The 27,400-nt window shown below is 35.9% G+C and overlaps 1 protein-coding gene across 11 annotated transcripts in view; it reads right to left on the minus strand.

Annotated features, from left to right (window-relative positions):
• Positions 1-27,400, minus strand: part of LOC143256252 (RIMS-binding protein 2-like) — a 187,947-nt gene that overhangs the window by 56,603 nt on the left and 103,944 nt on the right. For 10 of the 11 annotated variants that reach the window (XM_076513203.1, XM_076513208.1, XM_076513207.1 and 7 more), the window contains 2 exons: positions 10,585-10,707; positions 7,857-8,012 (listed from right to left, as the gene is read on the minus strand). In XM_076513203.1, coding sequence (XP_076369318.1) covers positions 7,857-8,012; positions 10,585-10,707 — 279 coding nt within the window. The remainder of the gene's footprint in view (positions 1-7,856; positions 8,013-10,584; positions 10,708-27,400) is intronic. The other variant, XM_076513211.1, reaches the window with a different exon arrangement.

The following is a 27,400-nucleotide window of genomic DNA, read 5'->3' on the forward strand; positions in this document are numbered from 1 at the left end:
ACATCGAGCTATCTGCTGTCTCCACTGCTGGGAATCAAGCCCAGATTTTAGCATTGTAAATGTGGAAACTTATCAGTGTACCACCAGTGAACAAATCCTTAACCAGGAAAATCATTTAAAAATATACCAATCTTCGTAATATATTATTTATTTATGAAATAGGTTGGAACAAATAAAGAGTTTATGATGGTTTTTTCACCACCGTTACTTATTATAGTCTAAAACAGAAGTACCAACTCCATAACATAAAATTGGAAGAAAGTTATAGGAGATAGTATACTATTCAAAACAAGAAACGCAAAAGGGATATATTTTTATTTTAAAGAGGTTTGGTTTTTTGGTTTGGTTTTTGGAATTTCGCACAAAGCTGCTCGAGGACTATCTGTGCTAGCCGTCCCTAATTTAGCAGTGTAAGACTAGAGGGAAGGCAGCTAGTCATCACCACTTACCGCCAACTCTTGGGCTACTCTTTTACCAACGAATAGTGGGATTGACCGTCACATTATAACGCCCCCACGGCTGGGAGGGCGAGCATGTTTGGCGCGACTCGGGCGCGAACCCGCGACCCTCAGATTACGAAGCGCACGCCTTAACGCGCTGGGCCATGCCAGGCCTATTTTAAAGAGAAATATATGTAATAACGTTACAAGCTCAGAGTATGTGATGTTACACGTGTTAAGGCACTGATTGTCAGACCAAAATGACAATAAAAGTTGTGCACTTTGCAAACGGAGGAAAACATCGGATTTTTTCGCCAAAACGCATTCGTGTCCAATTAATTTGTTTGAGAGATCTGCATGTTCTGCAAGTGCAACATGTGCAAAATCCCTATAAAAGTGACGGGTTCTCGGTTTCCATAGCTCAGTGTTAAGCCACCGACACGCAATACAGTTACGCCAAGACTGACTGAAGCACAACGCAACAACGCCATTGGTTGCATGGAAGCAGGCGAATCTCGATCAGATGTTGCCAGAGCTGTGAATGTCCACCAATGCACCATCACAAGGCTATGGAATCGTCACCAACAACATGGATCAACTCGTGACCGTCCACGATCTGGCAGACCTCGTGTGACCACGCCCGCACAAGATCGCAACATCCAGTTACGTCACCTTCGGGATAGAACCACCACTGCGACATCTACTGCCTCAACCATACCAGGGCTGCGTAGGATTTCCGATCAGACCGTACGCAACCGTCTACGAGATGCAGGAATCCGACCTCGACGTCCAGTCAGAGGCGTCATTCTCACCCAGCAACATCGTCAAGCACGGCTGCAGTGGACTCGGGCACATCGGGTATGGCATCATCGACGATGGAGGCATGTTTGGTTCAGCGATGAATCACGTTTTATGCTTCGTAGGTAGGATGGAAGAACCCGTGTTTACCGTCGCCGAGGTGAGCGTTTTGCAGCAAACTGTGTGCTTGAAGTTGACAGATTTGGTTGTGGCAGCGTCATGATGTGGGCTGCCATCGCCTACAATGCCAGAACAGACCTTTTGCACATTCGAGGGAATCTTACGGCTCAACGATACATCGACGAGATTCTTAGGCCCCATGTTCAACCCATCATGGTGAACGTCAACGACGTTTTTCAACATGACAACGCCCATCCTCACACAGCCCGACTCACCACTGTCTTCTTGAGACACCACAACATCAATGTTTTTCCCTGAACCTCCAGATCACCAGATCTAAACCCCATCGAACATCTTTGGGACGTGTTGGACCGACGTCTGCGACGGCGACAACCTCAACTGCAGACTCTTCCTTAGCTTGCAGCAGCTTTGCAGGCTGAGTGGACAGCCATTCCACAGGATGTGATTCGTCATCTCATCGCTTCCATGGGCAGGTGATGCCAAGCAGTTATTGATGCTCACGGGGGGCATACTCGTTATTGACGTTGAGTGACGTTAAACTTCAACTAGTGAGCGTGGACTTCGCCTTTGCAGACTTTGGATGTTCAGCAGTGAATGTGCAAAGTTACACACATGTCATACAGAACTACCCGGAATAAACTTGTTAACAATTTGTCTCAAATTTTGCCTTTTGCGTTTCTTTTTTGAAGAGTATATTATAAAAGTTTTAAGATTATCCATTAGACTGAACATAATGGCCTTTGCATTCTTCTCTATTCTGAAGCCAATAAGATGAATGAACTAAAGTTTAAGATGTACAAACATCAAATTAAGATCTTTTAAAGAAAGTCTTATTGTTTTAATAAGGTGAATGACTTATGAAATTAATTTCCATTGGTTGTAGGTTTCACTACTGGTTGGCACTTTACAAAACTTTAAAAATGGAATCAAAGACTTGTTAAAACCACAAATTGTGATTAACTTTTTACTTCTATCAATGGAGTGTACACAGGAAAATCCTTGAGGTCCAAATGATCTCTTGTTGTCTGTATGATATATATCAAAAGTTTCTACAAACACATACAGAAAGGTGACCAACACAACATGTTATCAGAAGTTAATACAGTCGTTATGTTATTAAGGAAAAAATACCAGGAATAAATTTATTTGTTTTCTCTTTAAACGTATTATCTAAACTATTAATATTGTTGTACAACAATGAACATTCTTGGATTCGTAGCTTTAGCACAAAACATCTGGTATTCTTGTACAACAATGAACATTCTTGGATTCGAAGCTTTAGTACAAAACATCTGGCATTCTTGTACAACAATGACCATTCTTGCATTGATAGCTTTAGTACAAAACATCTGGTATTCTTGTACAACACTGAACATTCTTGGATTCGTAGCTTTAGTTCAAAACATCTGGTATTCTTGTACAACAATGAACGTTCTTGAATTGATAGCTCTAGTACAAAACATCTGGTATTCTTTTACAACAATGAACTTTTTTGGATTCGTAGCTTTATTACAAAACATCTGGTATTTTTTGTACAACAATGAATGTTTTTACACTCATAATTTTAGTACAAAACATCTGGAATTCTTGTAAAACAATGAACATTCTTGGATTCGTTGCTTTAGTACAAAACATCTGGTATTTTTGTACAACAATGAATGTTTTTTTTGCATTCATAGCTTTAGTACAAAACATCTGTTATTCTTGTACAACAATAAACATTATTGCACTCATAGCTTTAGTACAAAACGTCTGGTATTCTTGTACAATAATGAACATTCTTGGATTCGTAGCTTTATTACAAAACATCTGGTGTTCTTGTATAACAATGACCATTCTTTCATTCATAGCTTTAGTACAAAACATCTGCTATTCTTGTATAACAATGAACATTCTTGGATTCGTTGCTTTAGCACAAAACATCTGGTATTCTTGTACAACAATGAAAATAATTGTGTTCTATAGTTCTAACTTGAAGAAATTGTATTCTTGACCTTCTAAAGATGCAAAAATCATGAGCACATGAGCTAGTCTTGTGATATAAACAGTGAGAGAAAGACACACTGAACAAGAAACACATTGAACACGGGACAGGAACGTTTGTTGTGACAAAATGTCATATAAAGAGACTGTCAAAATTTTTGTTGAGCTTTATGTCTTTTGTATGTTTTTCATATAAGAGATGACTTATCCTTCACAAAGTACAACAGCAAAGCAGAAGTAATCTATAGTTACTGTCAGGAGAATAGACTGACATAGGAGAAATCTATAGTTACTGTCAGGAGAATAAATTGACATAGAAGTGATCTATAGTTATTGTCAGTAGAAGAAACTGACATAGAAGTGATCTATAGTTACTGTGAAGAGAATAAACTAACATAGAAGTGATCTATAGTTATTGTCAGTAGAAGAAACTGACATAGAAGTGATTTATAGTTAATGTCAGTAGAATAGACTGGCATAGAAGTGATCTATAGTTAATGTCAGTAGAATAGACTGGCATAGAAGTGATCTATAGTTAATGTCAGTAGAATAGACTGGCATAGAAGTGATCTATAGTTAATGTCAGTAGAATAGACTGGCACAGAAGTGATCTATAGTTAATGTCAAGCGAAAAGGCTGATACCAAATATGACTGATGACGTTACAAAACTGTATAACCATTGATGTCTTCATCAAGTCACACGATTAAGTTTACTGTGTTCGTCCTATCATATTATTTGAATATGTAAAATGACCTGACTATGTACCCATGAATATTTGTACGGACCCAATATAAAGACGTCGCAGAAACTCATTACAATATAAACTGTTAAATGTTCCCCAGTACGTTTGCAATTTCTATGACCTAAAATCTGTCAGATAATTTTTTGCGTTCCTGTTTGTTTGTTTGTTTCTGGAATTTCGCACAAAGCTACTCGAGGGCTATCTGTGCTAGCCGTCCCTAATTTAGCAGTGTAAGACTAGAGGGAAGGCAGCTAGTCATCACCACCCACCGCCATCTCTTGGGCTACTCTTTTACCAACGAATAGTGGGATTGACCGTAACATTATAATGCCCCCACGGATGGGAGGGCGAGCATGTTTGGCGCGACTCGGGCGCAAACCCGCGACCCTCGGATTGCGAAGCGCACGCCTTAACGCGCTAGGCCATGCCAGGCCTTTTTGCGTTCCTGTTTGTTTGTTTGTTTTTGAATTTCACACAAAGCTACACGAGGGCTATCTGCGCTAGCCGTACCTAACTTAGCAGTGTAAGACTAAAGGGAAGGCAGCTAGTCATCACCACCCACCTCCAACTCTTGGACTACTCTTTTACCAACGAATAGTGGGATTGACCGTCATATTATAACGCCCCCACGGCTGAAAGAGCGAACATGCTTGGTGCGACGAGGATCCGAACCCGCGACCCCTCGGATTATGAGTCGAACGCTATAACCTACTTGGCTATGGTGGGCCACTTGTGTTTCTGGTCACCTAGTGGATCAGGATGAGGATGTTACTTGGCTATGGTGGGCCACTTGTGTTCCTGGTCACCTAGTGGATCAGGATGAAGATGTTACTTAGCTATGGTGGGCCACTTGTGTTCCTGGTCACCTAGTGGATCAGGATGAAATGTTACTTGGCTATGGTGGGCCACTTGTGTTTCTGGTCACCTAGTGGATCAGGATGAGGATGTTACTTGGCTATGGTGGGCCACTTGTGTTCTTGGTCACCTAGTGGATCAGGATGAAGATGTTACTTGGCTATGGTGGGCCACTTGTGTTCCTGGTCACCTAGTGGATCAGGATGAAGATGTTACTTGGCTATGGTGGGCCACTTGTGTTCCTGGTCACCTAGTGGATCAGGATGAGGATGTTACTGAAACTGTGTTCATGTCCCTATTCACGAACTGGCGAGACCAGACTTAGCACGAGCGCTCAGGTATCACGTTAAGTATCCTAAATTTTTTCCACTTGGGACTCCTGCTGGTAGTTATAGAAGAAGCTTGATTAGTACGTCAGGAATTCTTAACATCAAGAGTGAAACAAGGTAATTTGACCAACTCCAGCAACTTTGTAATTACATTGGACATGTAATCTGTATTTCAACAACCTATTACCATTTACGTTGATAACCTACTTGACGTTTTGAACCAAATGAAGAGGCAAAGAAACAGAAGACTGTTAAATTGGAGTTTAAACAGTACAGGGGTATGGTGTGAAGGTCAATCATGTCAAAAGGGTTGAAAACATTTGTGATGATGTATTTTTACGTGTTATGTAATTTTATGATCATAAGTCTAGTTGTGTTGATTGTGTTATGCACTGTGATGGTTATTAAAATTTTGTAATTGTTTGACAATGTATTATATTTAATGTATTGTTTGGAATGTTTCAATTATTTCAAGATATTATGTATAATATCTGAGTTAAAATAACGCCAATGTTTAATTCTTCTAGGAGGAATGTGTGACGGACTTACTAATATATACGTATACACACACACATGTTAAGTATCAGTGTTTGTTTACGTTACATTTATATTTAGAAATGTACGTAGCTTATACGTCTATAAACAACCAATGCAACGCACCAAGAGACAATATATTTTACTGGATTTCTATGGTTGGTATACTATAAATCTCTGTAGCTATAACTGTGCTTAACACTATTAATCGGGAACTTCATATATTTGACCAAGAACTTCTGTTGATTTCGAACATTCAAGCCATTTGCATTCAACGGATTCACATCTGTTGCTAGTGTTTTTGCAAAGATATTATATAACTTCAGCGGTGAAAAACTCGAGTGGGATCAGCGAAAAATACAGAGAATAGTTAGCTCTCCGTTAAGTGAATTGTACTTATATCAGCTCGAAATTAGCTCGCTCATCGTGAACCGTTGATAAGATATTAAGGAAGTTCCAGACAAAAAACAACAACTCAATACTGTTTATAAGTTTTTAAAATTTTTGTACATAGATCATTATGTATGACAAACTTTACTTTATATTGTACTATTGTTTATATATTAAAATACGCGCACGTTATAAAACAAACCGCGTGCACCAGTCTTGGTGCCTTCATTGTTTATGTGTTATAAAACAAACTGTGAGCACCAGTCTTGGTGCCTTCATTGTTTACATGTTATAAAACAAACTGTGCGCAACAGTCTTGGTGCCTTAATTGTTTACATGTTATAAAACAAACCGTGTGCAACAGTCTTGGTGGCTTCATCGTTTATGTGTTATAAAACAAACTGTGAGCACCAGTCTTGGTGGCTTCATTGTTTACATGTTATAAAACAAACCGTGTGCAACAGTCTTGGTGACTTCATTGTTTATGTGTTATAAAACAAACTGTGTGCAACAGTCTTGGTGACTTCATTGTTTACATGTTATAAAACAAACCGTGTGCAACAGTCTAGGGGCCTTCATTGTTTACATGTTATAAAACAAACCGTGTGCAACAGTCTTGGTGACTTCATTGTTTACATGTTATAAAACAAAACGTGTGCAAGAGTATTGGTGACTTCATCGTTTATGTGTTATAAAACAAACTGTGAGCACCAATCTTGGTGCTTTCATTGTTTACATGTTATAAAACAAACCGTGCGCAACAGTCTTGGTGCCTTCATTGTTTACATGTTATAAAACAAACCGTGCGCAACAGTCTTGGTGCCTTCATTGTTTACATGTTATAAAACAAACCGTGCGCAACAGTCTTGGTGCTTTCATTGTTTACATGTTATAAAACAAACCGTGTGCAAGAGTATTGGTGGCTTCATCGTTTATGTGTTATAAAACAAACCGTGTGCAAAAGTATTGGTGGCTTCATTGTTTATATATTATAAACAAACCGTGTGCACCAGTCTTGGTGGCTTCATCCTTTATATATTATAAATGACAATGACGTAACTCAAACAGACATTACTAACAAATAACTTCCAGTAACAATGACGTAACTCATACAGACATCACTAACAGATAACCTCCAGTAACAATGACGTAACTTATACAGACATCACTAACAGATAACCTCCAGTAACAATGACGTAACTTATACAGAATCTCTAACAAATAACCTCCAGTAACAATGACGTAACTCATACAGACATCACTAAAAGATAACCTCCAGTAACAATGACGTAACTCATACAGACATCACTAACAGATAACCTCCAGTAACAATGACGTAACTCATACAGACTTCTCTAACATATAACCTCCAGTAACAATGACGTAACTAATACAGACATCTCTAACAGATAACCTCCAGTAACAATGACGTAACTCATACAGACATCTCTAGCAGATAACCTCCAGTAACAATGACGTAACTCATACAGACATCTCTAACAAATAACCTCCAGTAACAATGACGTAACTCATACAGACATTTCTAACAGATAACCTCCAGTAACAATGACGTAACTCATACAGACATCACTAACAGATAACCTCCAGTAACAATGACGTAACTCAACATCACTAAACTCACCTCCAAAGATTTGATCACCTCGACCAAGTGCTGTTTCTCTGAATTCTTACTCTGACCAAGAACACGGATTTCCTCCTGACGCTTGTCTAATTCTTCCAGAGCTTCTGCATGTTGCCTCTCCAGTTCCTTCCGCTTTTCGGCGGCTTCTCGCATGTGCTAAATTATTTGTAAAGGGAAAATTAACAACCAACAAAAGACACGACAATCTAATATCGCGAGCTACAAGTCTTAGTTGTAAACTGTTGTTAAACATACTTTTTTAAATAAACTGTTCACAGCAATAAACTTTCCTTAAGGCTCAGCGTGTGTAAAGTTTGGTTTGGTCTGTTTTGAATTTCGCGCAAAGCTACTCAAGGGCTATCTGCGCTAGCCGTCCCTAATTTAATAGTGTAAGACTAGAGGGAAGGCAGCTAGTCATCACCACCCACCGCCAACTCTTGGGCTACTCTTTTACCAACGAATAGTGGGATTGACCGTAACATTATAACGCCCCTACGACTGATAGGGCGAGCATGTTTGGTGTAACGGGGATTCGAACCCGCACCCTCGGATTACGAGTCGAGCACCTTAACCACCTGGCCATGCCGGGCCGGGTAAAAAGTTCGAAGACTTATAACATTTAAGGCCAGGTTCGGTTCCCCGTAGTGAACAGAATTTAGGTTGCGTAGCTTTGAGTTAAATAATCAATTAATTAATAAGAATAAACAAATGTCTAAAATATACAATGACAACGCAACACTTATTAAGTGTGCGTGTGAACAATCAGAATTGTATTTAATAATTGCCTACATGTTGTCATCTACGTAAAAACATTTTGAATACATTTCACTATTATATCATAATTTTTGCTCGTTTATTTGTTTTAAAATACAAAGCCACACAATAGGTCACCTGTGCTCTGTCCAGCGCGAGTATCGATCCCTGATTTCGAATATCAGAAGACCTCAAAGTGAACGCTGAACCACCAGGAAGGTAATAACTTACTTTCTCTTCAGTGGTTTATTGTCTGACAAAAAGCTGGAAAATTGGCTTACAGATCTTTGCGCACCAGGGGGACCTATCACCCTCCAAATCTGAATCTTTACATTCGGTCTCAAAAGCAGGTTATGAATTTATCTTCAATAGCTTAACAAACGTTGAGATTTGAGAGGAATTGACTGAATTGATAATTCAACAAAAACAACAGAGTTCTAAATATTTATCTTTCAACGATTCTCATCGTGGAAAAAAATTGTTTGGTTTTCAATTTCGTGTAAAGCTACACGACGGCCATCTACGCTAGCCGTCCCTAATTCTGCAATGTGAGACTGAAGGAAAGGCAGCTAGTCATCACCACCAACCGCCAACTCTTGGGCTACTCTTTTACCAATGAACAGTGGGATTGATTGTCAAATTATAACGCCCCCACGGCTGAAAAGGTTAGCATGTTTGGTGTGACGGGAATTCGAGACCGCGACCCTCAGATGACGGACAAGTCGAGTGTCTTAACCACATGGCCATGCCGGGGCCTAACAAGATAAATCATATAATCAGCTGTGCAGGTAGCGCTCGAGTAGCTTCGCACGAAATTCAAAACAAACCATATAATCAGCTTCAACGTCCTGGCAAAGAAGAAAACAAAAAAATAAATAACTGCAAATAAAGCTTATTGATTAGATTTCGGTAAAGATGCCTGTGATTAAAATGTTTAATAAAACAGACACTTTTAGTGTTTTTTTTTTAAATAATAAGTTTTACACGTTCTAATAGAGAAAATTCGGTAAAGAAATAAATTACTGACGCCGTACTAGGAGCGCAAATAATGTATAAATATTTGCCGTCGTCTACCTTACTGTGTTTTTATTACGCATGCGTACAGTTTGTGCTTCGTGATAAGTTCGTTATATGATTGATTATTAAGATAAATGCTGATATTTGCTTTAATTTGAACTTATTTATGATTAAAGTTAGTCAATAATTCCTCTAAGTAAATGAGTTCCAAGAATAAACAGCCTTCAGGTACATTATATACAGTGGATGGGCGCCTATGGGGGGGGGCTTGTCCCCCATGAAAAATGAGAAACATAATTATTTATTTATTCTTTCAGCTAATGTCTATGAATTTTCAAGTTTTTGTATTCATTTCACAATTTTACATTGCCAGGGCCCGCGGACAATCATGAGATGGGTAATAAGGGTTTCTATTTCAGTTTTAGCAGTAATAGTACTAATGTATACTTCTCACTTATAAAGTTCACCATTATAAACAGTCGCGCCTTGTTTTATCTTTATCTGCTCTCATCCAGTCTCCCGAAACTGGTATAACACGGTGAGAGGTGGTGAATCTGGTGATAGCTCAGGTGTGGCGAATCTGAGGTTTACTAATTAATTAGCTGCATTAATTGTGATCTGTTCTTCAGGTATCTTATTTTCATCAGAAGTTATTGATACTTTAAAAGTAAAGATGTTTCAAAATTAACCATTTTCATCCTTTGGTTTGCAGTAGTTACAAGTTCCTAGGTTTTAACTCATTTCTCGAAACTATCTCTTACATCATGAAATAAACTTCCTTCTTTGTTTGTCAGTACATAATTATATCTGAATAACGTGCTCAACATTTAGCTAATAGGTAAAACTTAATCTAAGCTAAAGGAAAGACAGACCTACAAATGTTTTAGAATAATTTCTAATACAGTGTTTTCAGATTCTGCTAAATTACGTTTGAAGCGATCAGCGTGGAGAATATTACCTTCACGAGCGACTCCAGGTTGTTCACTTTTTCCTGCAGGGTTAACACGTCACACTGAGCTGTCTTATAGTTACAACGTGCCTCGTCCAGCGATTTTCTTAACTGGTGACATTCCTCGGTTAGCTAGGTAACGATCACAATGTAGATTCAGAAGACAAAGAAATTAGTTTCTTAGAAATCTAGGGTAATAAACAACGATTAGCTTAGTTCTTACACAGAGTCAGCTCTTAGTAACAGCGGCCATATTAAGCGTATTTAAAGAAACGTTCAATTTGAAGCAGAGTTTCTTTCTTTCTTTGTAAAGCCATCGGGAAACTTGAAAATAAGAGTTTTAATTGAGGATATAAATTTGTCTCCAATAATAAGTCCCTTCACTCTTCACGTTTTTCGTTTTATTTTGGAAGTTCTAACATATTTCAACGCCCCCCGCTAGTACAGCGGTATGTCTCCGGATTCACAACGCTAAAATCATGGGTTCGATTTTCCCTCAGTGAGCTGAGCAGATAGCCCTTTGTGGCTTTGCTATACGAAAAAACACAAACACATATTTCAAAACTAATACGGTCTAAGGAAGCCCGTTTATTTTAATTTTTTTTAATGTTTATTATATGATACAGCTCTAGAAATTATGATCCAAAATTAAGAAAAACAGAACCTATTTCAGCGTCACAACGGTGTGTCTGCGGACTTACAACGCTAAAAACTGGGTTTCGATACCCGTGGTGAGCATAGCACAGATAGCACATTGTGTACCTTTGTGTTTACCTTCAAACAACCATTAAAATTAAACTATTTCAGTGGAGCCTTCAAGTAGGAGGCTTCCTTTCGAAGCAATCCCCTAGCGTAAAACCAAGAGAAAAAAAACAACACGTTATTATTGTAATAAACAAATGGCGCCAAAATTCGCGTGTGGCAAAATTTAATCCACTGAGAGTTTGAACACAAAAGGAAAACATATAAGGAGTTAATAGTAAAGTCACAGTTTTAATTTACCTTTGTGTAATTATAAAGCAAATGATTTATTTTTAAGCACAAAACTACAGAATGGGCTGCGTGTGATTTGCCCACTAAGAGTATCGAAACTTGATTTTTTTGCGAAATAATCCTGAGACATACCCTTGAGCCAATGAAGATGAAAGTATTTTAATCTGACGGCGAATAAGTGGGTAAGATTTAATGTTTAATTTGTTCTCAAACAACAGTGCTGACACTATACAGTAGGCTTTAACAGTATCGTTGAATTGTAGCCCGGAGGGACAGTGATAAGTCATCGGGTTTTCAACGCTACAGTCAGGAGTTCGGTTCCCCTGATTGAACACAACAGATGGCCCGAATTGACTTTGCTATAAAAACAAACACAAAACATAATGGGTGCTATAGAGGTGTCGGTACCATCATGTACAAGTGCTTCGATTTCTGTTCAATGTATTTCAACGTCCCACCACAAAAATTGTACCATTGTCAATGTCCGATATCACATCAATTATGTCCAGTCAATCCTGTTTGTTCTTTAATTGTTTGGTCAGTACCCTGAATTCCACAGGAAGTGGACAGATGTTTTTTTAATGGCTCCAATTCACTCGTAAGGCTATCGCGTGCTGTACTTGACTTTGCATGACCGTATACAACCTGGCTACCTGGCGTAAAGAATAGTTGAATGAAACACCCACACATCCCGTTATGAAACAGAACAAATCAATCCGAAATATAAGTTATCTGCGCAAGTCCGGTTTTTAGCATTTGAACAACTTTGAAAGGTACGTCCACCAATAACTTTCACCTGTCACCAGCACAAAACAAAATTACACGAAAACAATGAACGCACAGAGAATGATCAGATATGAAGAAGAAATTTAGATGGGAGCAGAAAATACCGAACCAATCGTGCGTTGTAACAAGTCTTGTGAAATGTACTCGGTTCTGTTAGAACACAACTACTTCGTAAAGATAACACTATTGAAACAACTCTGCTGTGTTAGAACACAGCTACTTGATAAGGATAACTCTACTAAACAAATTTGTTCTGTTAGAACACAACTACTTCATAAGGATAACACAACTAAATAACTTTGTTCTGTTAGAACACAACTACTTCATAAGGATAACTAATAAACAACTTTGTTCTGTTAGAACACAACTACTTCATAAAGATAACACAACTAAACAACTTTGTTCTGTTAGAACACAACTACTTCACAAGGATAACACTAATAAACAACATTGTTCTGTTAGAACACAACTACTTCATAAAGATAACACAACTAAACAACTTTGTTCTGTTAGAACACAACTACTTCATAAGCATAACACAACTAAACAACTTTGTTCTGTTAGAACACAACTACTTCATAAGGATAAATAATAAACAACTTTGTTCTGTTAGAACACAACTACTTCATAAAGATAACACAACTAAACAACCTTTGTTCTGTTAGAACACAACTACTTCATAAAAATAACACAACTAAACAACTTTATTCTGTTAGAACACAACTACTTCATAAGGATAACACAACTAAACAACTTTGTTCTGTTAGAACACAACTACTTCATAAGGATAACACTAATAAACAACATTGTTCTGTTAGAACACAACTACTTCATAAGCATAACACCAATAAACAACATTGTTCTGTTAGAACACAACTACTTCATAAAGATAACACAACTAAACAACTTTGTTCTGTTAGAACACAACTACTTCATAAGGATAAAACTACTAAACAACTTTGTTATGTTAGAACACAACTACTTCATAAGGATAACACTAATAAACAACATTGTTCTGTTAGAACACAACTACTTCATAAAGATAACACAACTAAACAACTTTGTTCTGTTAGAACACAACTACTTCATAAGGATAACACTACTAAACAACTTTGTTCTGTTAGAACACAACTACTTCATAAGGACAACACAACTAAACAACTTTTTTCTGTTAGAACACAACTACTTCATAAGCATAACACCAAAAAACAACTTTTTTCTGTTAGAACACAACTACTTCATAAGCATAACACCAAAAAACAACATTGTTCTGTTAGAACACAACTACTTCATAAGGATAACACAACGAAACAACTTTGTTCTGTTAGAACACAACTACTTCATAAGGATAACACAACGAAACAACTTTGTTCTGTTAGAACACAACTACTTCATAAGGATAACACAACTAAACAACTTTGTTCTGTTAGAACACAACTACTTCATAAGGATAACACTAATAAACAACATTGTTCTGTTAGAACACAACTACTTCATAAAGATAACACAACTAAACAACTTTGATCTGTTAGAACACAACTACTTCATAAGGATAACACTACTAAACAACTTTGTTCTGTTAGAACACAACTACTTCATAAGGACAACACAACTAAACAACTTTGTTCTGTTAGAACACAACTACTTCATAAGCATAACACCAAAAAACAACATTGTTCTGTCAGAACACAACTACTTCATAAAGATAACACAACTAAACAACTTTGTTCTGTTAGAACACAACTACTTCATAAGGATAACACAACGAAACAACTTTGTTCTGTTAGAACACAACTACTTCATAAGGATAACTAATAAACAACTTTGTTCTGTTAGAACACAACTACTTCATAAAGATAACACAACTAAACAACTTTGTTTTGTTAGAACACAACTACTTCAGAAGGATAACACTAATAAGCAGCTTTGATCTGTAGAAACACAACTACTTGGTAAGGATAACACAACTAAATAACTTTGTTCTGTTAGAACACAACTACTTCATATGGATAACTAATAAACAAATTTGTTCTGTTAGAACAAAACTACTTCATAAAGATAACACAACTAAACAACTTTGTTCTGTTAGAACACAACTACTTCACAAGGATAACACTAATAAACAACATTGTTCTGTTATAACACAACTACTTCATAAAGATAACACAACTAAACAACTTTGTTCTGTTAGAACACAACTACTTCATAAGGATAACACTACTAAACAACTTTGTTCTGTTAGAACACAACTACTTCATAAGGATAACACTACTAAACAACTTTGTTCTGTTAGAACACAACTACTTCATAAGAATAACACAACATAAGGATAACACAAAAACAACTTTGTTTTGTTAGAACACAACTACTTCATAAGCATAACACCAATAAACAACATTGTTCTGTTAGAACACAACTACTTCATAAAGATAACACAACTAAACAACTTTGTTCTGTTAGAACACAACTACTTCATAAGGATAACACTACTAAACAACTTTGTTCTGTTAGAACACAACTACTTCATAAGGATAACACTACTAAACAACTTTGTTCTGTTAGAACACAACTACTTCATAAAGATAACACAACTAAACAACTTTGTTCTGTTAGAACACAACTACTTCATAAGGATAACACTACTAAACAACTTTGTTCTGTTAGAACACAACTACTTCATAAGGATAACACAACTAAACAACTTTGTTCTGTTAGAACACAACTACTTCATAAGCATAACACCAATAAACAACATTGTTCTGTTAGAACACAACTACTTCATAAAGATAACACAACTAAACAACTTTGTTCTGTTAGAACACAACTACTTCATAAGGATAACACAACTAAACAACTTTGTTCTGTTAGAACACAACTACTTCATAAGGATAACACTAATAAACAACTTTGTTCTGTTAGAACACAACTACTTCATAAAGATAACACAACTAAACAACTTTGTTCTGTTAGAACACAACTACTTCATAAGGATAACACTAATAAACAACTTTGTTCTGTTAGAACACAACTACTTCATAAGGATAACACAACTAAACAACTTTGTTCTGTTAGAACACAACTAATAAACAACTTTGTTCTGTTAGAACACAACTACTTCATAAGGATAAACAACTAAACAACTTTGTTCTGTTAGAACACAACTACTTCATAAGGATAACACAACGAAACAACTTTGTTCTGTTAGAACACAACTACTTCATAAGGATAACACTAATAAACAACTTTGTTCTGTTAGAACACAACTACTTCATAAGGATAACACTAAACAACTTTGTTCTGTTAAACAACTTTGTTCTGTTAGAACACAACTACTTCATAAGGATAACACTACTAAACAACTTTGTTCTGTTAGAACACAACTACTTCATAAGGATAACACAACTAAACAACTTTGTTCTGTTAGAACACAACTACTTCATAAGGATAACACTACTAAACAACTTTGTTCTGTTAGAACACAACTACTTCATAAGGATAACACAACTAAACAACTTTGTTCTGTTAGAACACAACTACTTCATAAGGATAACACAACTAAACAACTTTGTTCTGTTAGAACACAACTACTTCATAAGGATAACACAACTAAACAACTTTGTTCTGTTAGAACACAACTACTTCATAAGGATAACACAACTAAACAACTTTGTTCTGTTAGAACACAACTACTTCATAAGGATAACTAATAAACAACTTTGTTCTGTTAGAACACAACTACTTCATAAGGATAACACAACTAAACAACTTTGTTCTGTTAGAACACAACTACTTCATAAGGATAACACAACTAAACAACTTTGTTCTGTTAGAACACAACTACTTCATAAGGATAACACTAAACAACTTTGTTCTAAACAACTTTGTTCTGTTAGAACACAACTACTTCATAAGGATAACACAACTAAACAACTTTGTTCTGTTAGAACACAACTACTTCATAAGGATAACACAACTAAACAACTTTGTTCTGTTAGAACACAACTACTTCATAAGGATAACACAACTAAACAACTTTGTTCTGTTAGAACACAACTACTTCATAAGGATAACACAACTAAACAACTTTGTTCTGTTAGAACACAACTACTTCATAAGGATAACACAACTAAACAACTTTGTTCTGTTAGAACACAACTACTTCATAAGGATAACACAACTAAACAACTTTGTTCTGTTAGAACACAACTACTTCATAAGGATAACACAACTAAACAACTTTGTTCTGTTAGAACACAACTACTTCATAAGGATAACAACAACTAAACAACTTTGTTCTGTTAGAACACAACTACTTCATAAGGATAACACAACTAAACAACTTTGTTCTGTTAGAACACAACTACTTCATAAGGATAACACAACTAAACAACTTTGTTCTGTTAGAACACAACTACTTCATAAGGATAACACAACTAAACAACTTTGTTCTGTTAGAACACAACTACTTCATAAGGTTCTTTGTTCTGTTAGAACACAACTACTTCATAAGGATAACACAACTAAACAACTTTGTTCTGTTAGAACACAACTACTTCATAAGGATAACACAACTAAACAACTTTGTTCTGTTAGAACACAACTACTTCATAAGGATAACACTAATAAACAACTTTGTTCTGTTAGAACACAACTACTTCATAAGGATAACACAACTAAACAACTTTGTTCTGTTAGAACACAACTACTTCATAAGGATAACACAACTAAACAACTTTGTTCTGTTAGAACACAACTACTTCATAAGGATAACACAACTAAACAACTTTGTTCTGTTAGAACACAACTACTTCATAAGGATTAAACAACTTTGTTCTGTTAGAACACAACTACTTCATAAGGATAACACAACTAAACAACTTTGTTCTGTTAGAACACAACTACTTCATAAAGATAACACAACTAAACAACTTTGTTCTGTTAGAACACAACTACTTCATAAGGATAACACAACTAAACAACTTTGTTCTGTTAGAACACAACTACTTCATAAGGATAACACAACTAAACAACTTTGTTCTGTTAGAACACAACTACTTCATAAGGATAACACAACTAAACAACTTTGTTTGTTCTGTTAGAACACAACTACTTCATAAGGATAACACAACTAAACAACTTTGTTCTGTTAGAACACAACTACTTCATAAGGATAACACAACTAAACAACTTTGTTCTGTTAGAACACAACTACTTCATAAGGATAACACAACTAAACAACTTTGTTCTGTTAGAACACAACTACTTCATAAGGATAACACAACTAAACAACTTTGTTCTGTTAGAACACAACTACTTCATAAGGATAACACAACTAAACAACTTTGTTCTGTTAGAACACAACTACTTCATAAGGATAACACTAACTAAACAACTTTGTTCTGTTAGAACACAACTACTTCATAAGGATAACACAACTAAACAACTTTGTTCTGTTAGAACACAACTACTTCATAAGGATAACACTACTAAACAACTTTGTTCTGTTAGAACACAACTACTTCATAAGGATAACACAACTAAACAACTTTGTTCTGTTAGAACACAACTACTTCATAAGGATAACACTACTAAACAACTTTGTTCTGTTAGAACACAACTACTTCATAAGGATAACACAACTAAACAACTTTGTTCTGTTAGAACACAACTACTTCATAAGGATAACACAACTAAACAACTTTGTTCTGTTAGAACACAACTACTTCATAAGGATAACACTTTGTTCAACATAAGGATAAACAACTTTGTTCTGTTAGAACACAACTACTTCATAAGGATAACACAACTAAACAACTTTGTTCTGTTAGAACACAACTACTTCATAAGGATAAACAACTTTGTTCTGTTAGAACACAAACATAAGGATAAACAACTAAACAACTTTGTTCTGTTAGAACACAACTACTTCATAAGGATAACTAATAAACAACTTTGTTCTGTTAGAACACAACTACTTCATAAGGATAACACAACTAAACAACTTTGTTCTGTTAGAACACAACTACTTCATAAGGATAACACTACTAAACAACTTTGTTCTGTTAGAACACAACTACTTCATAAGGATAACACAACTAAACAACTTTGTTCTGTTAGAACACAACTACTTCATAAGGATAACACAACTAAACAACTTTGTTCTGTTAGAACACAACTACTTCATAAGGATAACACTAATAAACAACTTTGTTCTGTTAGAACACAACTACTTCATAAAGATAACACAACTAAACAACTTTGTTCTGTTAGAACACAACTACTTCATAAGGATAACACTAACTAAACAACTTTGTTCTGTTAGAACACAACTACTTCATAAGGATAACACAACTAAACAACTTTGTTCTGTTAGAACACAACTACTTCATATGGATAACACTAATAAACAACTTTGTTCTGTTAGAACACAACTACTTGATAACAGATAACACAACTAAACAACTTTGTTCTGTTAGAACACAACTACTTCATAAGGATAACACAACTAAACAACTTTGTTTGTACTTGTTAGGATAACACAACTACTTCATAAAGATAACACAACTAAACAACTTTGTTCTGTTAGAACACAACTACTTCATAAGGATAACACTACTAAACAACTTTGTTCTGTTTAGAACACAACTACTTCATAAGGATAACACAACTAAACAACTTTGTTCTGTTAGAACACAACTACTTCATAAGGATAACACAACTAAACAACTTTGTTCTGTTAGAACACAACTACTTCATAAGGATAACACAACTAAACAACTTTGTTTTGTTAGAACACAACTACTTCATAAGGATAACACTAATAAACAGCTTTGATCTGTAGAAACACAACTACTTGGTAAGGATAACACAAATAAACAACTTTGTTCTGTTAGAACACAACTACTTCAAAAGGATAACACTACTAAAAAGCTTTGATCTGTTAGAACACAACTACTTCATAAGGATAACACAACGAAACAACTTTGTTCTGTTAGAACACAACTACTTCATAAGGATAACACAACTAAACAACTTTGTTCTGTTAGAACACAACTACTTCATAAGGATAACACAACTAAACAACTTTGTTTTGTTAGAACACAACTACTTCATAAGCATAACACAACTAAACAACTTTGTTCTGTTAGAACACAACTACTTCATAAGGATAACACAAATAAACAACATTGTTCTGTTAGAACACAACTACTTCATAAAGATAACACAACTAAACAACTTTGTTCTGTTAGAACACAACTACTTCATAAGGATAACACTAATAAACAACTTTGTTCTGTTAGAACACAACTACTTCATAAGGATAACACAACTAAACAACTTTGTTCTGTTAGAACACAACTACTTCATAAGGATAAATAATAAACAACTTTGTTCTGTTAGAACACAACTACTTCATAAAGATAACACAACTAAACAACTTTGTTCTGTTAGAACACAACTACTTCATAAGGATAACACTAATAAGCAGCTTTGATCTGTAGAAACACAACTACTTGGTAAGGATAACACAACTAAATAACTTTGTTCTGTTAGAACACAACTACTTCATATGGATAACTAATAAACAACTTTGTTCTGTTAGAACACAACTACTTGATAAAGATAACACAACTAAACAACTTTGTTCTGTTAGAACACAACTACTTCACAAGGATAACACTAATAAACAACATTGTTTTGTTATAACACAACTACTTCATAAAGATAACACAACTAAACAACTTTGTTCTGTTAGAACACAACTACTTCATAAGGATAACACTACTAAACAACTTTGTTCTGTTAGAACACAACTACTTCATAAGGATAACACAACTAAACAACTTTGTTCTGTTAGAACACAACTACTTCATAAGGATAACACAACTAAACAACTTTGTTCTGTTAGAACACAACTACTTCATAAGGATAACACAACTAAACAACTTTGTTTTGTTAGAACACAACTACTTCATAAGGATAACACTAATAAACAGCTTTGATCTGTAGAAACACAACTACTTGGTAAGGATAACACAAATAAACAACTTTGTTCTGTTAGAACACAACTACTTCAAAAGGATAACACTACTAAAAAGCTTTGATCTGTTAGAACACAACTACTTCATAAGGATAACACAACGAAACAACTTTGTTCTGTTAGAACACAACTACTTCATAAGGATAACACAACTAAACAACTTTGTTCTGTTAGAACACAACTACTTCATAAGGATAACACAACTAAACAACTTTGTTTTGTTAGAACACAACTACTTCATAAGCATAACACAACTAAACAACTTTGTTTTGTTAGAACACAACTACTTCATAAGCATAACACCAATAAACAACATTGTTCTGTTAGAACACAACTACTTCATAAAGATAACACAACTAAACAACTTTGTTCTGTTAGAACACAACTACTTCATAAGGATAACACTAATAAACAACTTTGTTCTGTTAGAACACAACTACTTCATAAGGGTAACACAACTAAACAACTTTGTTCTGTTAGAACACAACTACTTCATAATGGTAACACAACTAAACAACTTTGTTCTGTTAGAACACAACTACTTCATAAGGATAACACTAATAAAGAACTTTGTTCTGTTAGAACACAACTACATCCTTTTGTACACTCGTGGTTTCACTCTGAGATAACATTCTGAGCTGGTCATATTGACCTCACTTTAAAAAGTAATTGTTGAACATTTCAGTCATGTTAAGAACCACTCAAGTGTAACTTAAGGTAAATCTACATTTGTATTTACTAAGTTACGTCACATTTTGAAACCTGAATGGTAGCGTGATTAAATCCTAACAATTTAGTGTAGAATATCATGATGATGAAATACAATTTGACAGCAACGTTATTCACGTTTCTTCCATCGTAATTTCGAATGTAAATATTGAGTTTTGCCTGCGTGCGCAGCTTTTCAAATGCAGCGCGGGAAGTAGCCGGCGAAAACAGGATACAGACGCTACGGCTCGGAATATACAAGGTATAACAACCACACTTATGTGATGCATCTGGTACTGATGAGGTATTTCGTTCTACACCAAAGCTCGACATACCGGCTGGAACACGAGGAACAGAATAGTGATTTAAGTGTTATTTACGTCATCACATTTAATAAGCAACGACTGTTGTAGTGTGAAATAAAGTAAGCAACTAAACTATAATTATTACAACTGTTACAGCGTAAACTAAAGTAAGCAACTGAATTCTAATTATTATAATTGTTTCGGTGTGAACTAAAGTAAGCAACTGAATTCTAATTATTATTATTGTTTCGGTGTGAACTAAAGTAAGCAACTGAATTCTAATTATTATAATTGTTTCGGTGTGAACTAAAGTAAGCAACTGAATTCTAATTATTATAATTGTTTCGGTGTGAACTAAAGTAAGCAACTGAATTCTAATTATTATTAAGTTTGTTTACTAACCGAAACGGCATAATTAAACAGCAGCATCTGTGAACGTGTAATAATTCTGAGAGACAGAAGAGAGGGAAGGATCCAAAGATATCCAGGTTCGTGGCCATCCTAACAAAGTGTTAATTAGAGAAGCGCAGTTTGGTGACGGATTCGAACCCGAGACCCTCCGACTACAAGTCCAGCGCACTAACGACCTGGCCTGTTTATAAAGACAGAATCTTCACATTAACAGTTTAAAGCTTTCCCATGCATGCTTTCCTTATTCCGGGTGTTCAAACCTTGTTTAACAGAACGAGATAAGACAGTTATAAGAACGAGGTATGCAACTGTCACATTTCCGTAACTGACTGCACACCGATAATGAAATGAGATTGGAACAACGACAGATTAAACGTTAACCTTGGAACATCTATACATGAAACTAAACCAGTTCTCACCACTAACGGGATTCTTTACCGATAAAAGTCGCCAAGAAGCTAATAAAATGATTGTATACGACTAATAGCCCCCTCCAATGGCACAATGGTCTGTCTGCGGACTTATACCGTTAGAAACCTGATTTCGATACCAGTGGTGGGCAGAGCGCAGTTAGCCCATCGTTTAGCTTTGTGCTCAATTACAAATAAACAAAGACTGATAGCAACCTGGTGTTGCGCAACTCAGGTTTGCTGGCGTTAATAACGTAGCCCATAAAAAGGCTTAAAAGCTAATAACTAGTTCCTTGTAAGAATTTCAAGATAGATAAGAGTTCAAGTGGTTATAATTACAACATATTCACAATTTGTTATCCTTTACTTCTCTCACATTTTCACAGCATATTCTAACCTATTTTAGGCATAGTAGCATCATTCTCTCTCTTTTATTTAGCCTAATATTATACTTTTCACTTCTCAAAAACCCTAGGTTTTACTGCCACAACAATCCCGCCCGAATAACAACGTCAGATATTAAATTAACAACTACTTGGTTAGCGGGCCAGACTGTGGATCTAAGGGCCCATGGTTCGCCTCACGAACCCGTATAATATGTGTGTGTGTCTGTTCGAACTTTGAGGCCGTAGGTGAGTTATAAGAGTGACGATCAAATCTCATTATATGATTAGGGTAACCTAACAGTAGACAGTAGACACTCCTGCTGGGTATTCATTATATGATTAGGGTAACCTAACAGTTTACACTCCTGCTGGGTATTCATTATATGATTAGGGTAACCTAACAGTTGACACTCCTGCTGGGTATTCATTATATGATTAGGGTAACCTAACAGTAGACACTCCTGCTGGGTATTCATTATATGATTAGGGTAAACTAACAGTTGACACTCCTGCTGGGTATTCATTATATGATTAGGGTAACCTAACAGTTGACACTCCTGCTGGGTATTCATTGTATGATTAGAGTAACCTAACAGTTACACTCCTGCTGTATTCATTATATGATTAGGGTAACCTAACAGTTGACACTCCTGCTGGGTATTCATTATATGATTAGGGTAACCTAACAGTAGACACTCCTGCTGGGTATTCATTATATGATTAGGGTAACCTAACAGTTGACACTCCTGCTGGGTATTCATTATATGATTAGGGTAACCTAACAGTAGACACTCCTGCTGGGTATTCATTATATGATTAGGGTAACCTAACAGTTTACACTCCTGCTGGGTATTCATTATATCATTAGGGTAATCTAACAGTTGACACTCCTGCTGGGTATTCATTATATGATTAGGGTAACCTAACAGTAGACACTCCTGCTGGGTATTCATTATATGATTAGGGTAACCTAACAGTTGACACTTCTGCTGAGTATTCATTATATGATTAGGGTAACCTAACAGTTGACAGTAGTCACTCCTTCTGGGTATTTCTGTTTGGACTGCCAGTTCTAACTTAGGGGAAACTGGTTCAGGTAGATAGCTCTTGGATAAATTAGTGGAAATGTTAAGAAACACAAACTCTTATTAAACCATTAAAAGTAGGCCCAGCATGGCCAGATGGTGAGAGTGCTCGGTTCGTGATCAGAGGGTTGTGAGTTTTGTTCCAATGCCCGTCACACTAAACATGTTTGCCCTTTCAGCCGTGGGGGTGTTATAAAGGTAGGGTCAATCGAACGTTTCGTTGGTAAAATAGTATCCCAATATTTGTGGTGGGCACTGATGACCAGCTACCTTCCCTCTAGCCTTACACTGCTAAAATAGGGGCAGCGAGTCGGGCGCCCTAACCATCTTGCCATACCAGACTCTTAACGAGAACAAAACATTTATTTGGACTTGTTGCTGTACTGCGTTTCATAAAACAGGAAACGAGAAGAACACAAGAATAACAAATGTGAACTAAAACAACGCATACTTCCGCTTTAACCTATCTTATTGTAAGCTAATGAAGGGAAGTTTACCGCTTTAATCTATCTCGTTGTAAGCTATTGAAGGGAAGTTTACCGCTTTAACCTATCTCGTTGCAAGCTAATGAACGGAAGTTTACGGCTTTAACCTATCTCGTTGTAAGCTAATGAACGGAAGTTTACCGCTTTAACCTATCTCGTTGCAAGCTAATGAACGGAAGTTTACCGCTTTAACCTATCTCGTTGCAAGCTAATGAACGGAAGTTTACGGCTTTAACCTATCTCGTTGTAAGCTAATGAAGGGAAGTTTACCGCTTTAACCTATCTCGTTGTAAGCTAATGAAGGGAAGTTTACCGCTTTAACCTATCTCATTGTAAGCTAATGAACGGAAGTTTACCGCTTTAACATATCTCGTTGCAAGCTAATGAAGGGAAGTTTACCGCTTTAACCTATCTCGTTGCAAGCTAATGAACGGAAGTTTACCGCTTTAACCTATCTCGTTGTAAGCTAATGAAGGGAAGTTTACCGCTTTAACCTATCTCGTTGTAAGCTAATGAAGGGAAGTTTACCGCTTTAACCTATCTCGTTGCAAGCTAATGAAGGGAAGTTTACCGCTTTAACCTATCTCGTTGCAAGCTAATGAACGGAAGTTTACCGCTTTAACCTATCTCGTTGTAAGCTAATGAAGGGAAGTTTACCGCTTTAACCTATCTCGTTGTAAGCTAATGAAGGGAAGTTTACCACTTTAACCTATCTCGTTGCAAGCTAATGAACGGAAGTTTATTGCTTTAACCTATCTCGTTGTAAGCTAATGAACGGAAGTTTACCGCTTTAACCTATCTCGTTGCAAGCTAATGAACGGAAGTTTACCGCTTTAACCTATCTCGTTGCAAGCTAATGAACGGAAGTTTATTTACAAAAAATTCCTTAACAAATGGGCTCAATAAGAAAACTATGAACTTTATGTAGAAACAACCGGATATACTTGGTTCTATATTTTTCTTCGTCATTATATAAGAATATATATATGTCCAAGTTCATATCCCGTGAAACTGACTTTAAAATCCAATACAATTCACAATCGATTCTAAAACCATATATATATACAAATGTCCAACGTTAAACTCTTTCTGATACAATTTATAGACAATTCTGAACTTCTATAATATAGCGCGTGTTCGTTTTCTTCTAGCAAAGCCACATCGTGCTGTGTGCTGTGTCCACCATGGGAAACCGAGTCCTTGGTTTTAGAGTTGTAAATCCATAGACTTACAGCTGTAACAGCGGGGGGCTATGTATATATTGCCAAATGTCCAATATTAAATAATTTACGTTACAATTTGTAGCTGATTCTAAAACAATATACAGCCAAACGTACAACATGAAATTATTTGTTACAATTTGAAGCTGATTCTAAAACTATATATAGCCAAACGTTCAACATTAAATTATTTTTGATATATATATATTTATTAGATAAAACAGGAATGACACCATTGATTATTTGTATAATGAGTAACCCTTTTGTAAAATACATAAAATAATTTTATTAACTATGATGTGCCAAACAACTGCGTCTATTTATTTATATTTATCTTTTATATAAGTAAATCATTTTCTTTGAAGTCAGATCACATTATGTTTATAATGTTGACAACCACTGGTTATAGATTTCTCTAGACCGATCGCGACGTGACAATGGGTATTAACACTTTTACTAATAAAGTACAGAACAACGTTTCGAACTTTCTAGGTCATCTTCGGGTTAACAAAGAGAGAGTTTGGAACTGATCGTTGCCGGACACATTTCTGAAGGATGAGAGTATAAACGGGTACGGGATTGTAGGGGGCGTTGCAGTTGGATGTTAGATTAAAATTAGTATCGTTTTCCGGGTGTTCCTTGATATTGGTTTAATTTTGGATTTAGTTGCTGTGTAACAAGGGCGTCTTTGATTTTGCGTTTATTTATATTTCTCCATTTTAGTATTTGATTTTTTACTGTGGTTACATTGTGTTTATTTTATCTGCAATGTTCACTAACGTGTAAAGGTGTTTTTTTTGTGTTCTTCGAATCTGGTTTCCATTTTCCTGCTTGTTTCTCCAATATAGAAGTCGTGGCAGTTGTTGTATTCTAGTTTATAAATAATGTTGGTGTTGTGTTTGTCAGTATAGTTTTTACATAGTATGGCTTTAGTTTTGTACCTGGTCTTTGAATAAATTTGGTGTTTAATGGAGTGTTGTGTTTTGTTATAAGTCACCAAGAATGACTGCAAACTTATTACGTCAGAAATTGGGTTTCTATACTCGTGATGGGCAGAGCACAGATAGCCCATTGCGTAGCTTTGTGTTTAATTACACACACAACCATTCTCCTTCTTACCAAGAGAAACATTTTGAGTATAATTGAAGCACAAAGTTATACAGCCACTTAATGGCCAGGTGGTTAGGGCGCTTGAGTCGTAAGCTGAAGGTCGAGTGTTCGAGTCACCGTCACACCAAACATGCTCGCCCTGTTAGCCGTTTGGGTATTATAATGTGACGGTGAATACCACTATTAGTTGGTAAAAGAGTAGCCCAAGAGTTGGCGGTGGGTAATGATGACTAGCTGCCTTCCCTCTAGACTTACACTGTTAAATTAAGGACTGCTGGCGCATACAGTCTTTGTGTAGCTTTGCGCGAAATAAGAAAAACAACAATACGAAGAAACGAATAATGCCTACCGCAGAGATCGAAACCTAATTTTAGTAACATAAGCCCCTAAGTTTACCGGTGAGCCACCAGGGGAGAGGTTGTTAACGTACCACCGATTGGAGTGTTTATTATGCGCTACTAACGTTGTTGACTAGGAAAACATGGCAGCTTTCGTGTTTATCGTCACAGTTTTTGCTGTAGAACTATTTTCGTGTTTATCGTCACAGTTTTTGCTGTAGAACTATTTTCCATCAAATCTAAAATCTCTACTCTTTGTTAACGTCATGTACTGTTAATTAGTGATAATTAGAACAGAGTTAGTCTAAAAGTACCGTACGTATTACATATAATTACAAGGTTAGAAATATGTCTTTTCTGTTGATACGGCAAGATATGATAATACGTTCCTATTTTTGTAGCATCACCCCCCCCTAAATGTTTTCATACACGAGGTTTAGCTTATTTTTGTTTACCACTTGTTAGAGTTTCGGAGACGTCGGTTTTGGAGCGGAATGTAATATTTATTTCATTTTCTGAAATTCAACCCTTATAAACAACCGAAACG

Source organism: Tachypleus tridentatus, chromosome 7, assembly GCF_004210375.1.
Source record: "Tachypleus tridentatus isolate NWPU-2018 chromosome 7, ASM421037v1, whole genome shotgun sequence".
Lineage (NCBI taxonomy): Eukaryota > Metazoa > Arthropoda > Merostomata > Xiphosura > Limulidae > Tachypleus > Tachypleus tridentatus.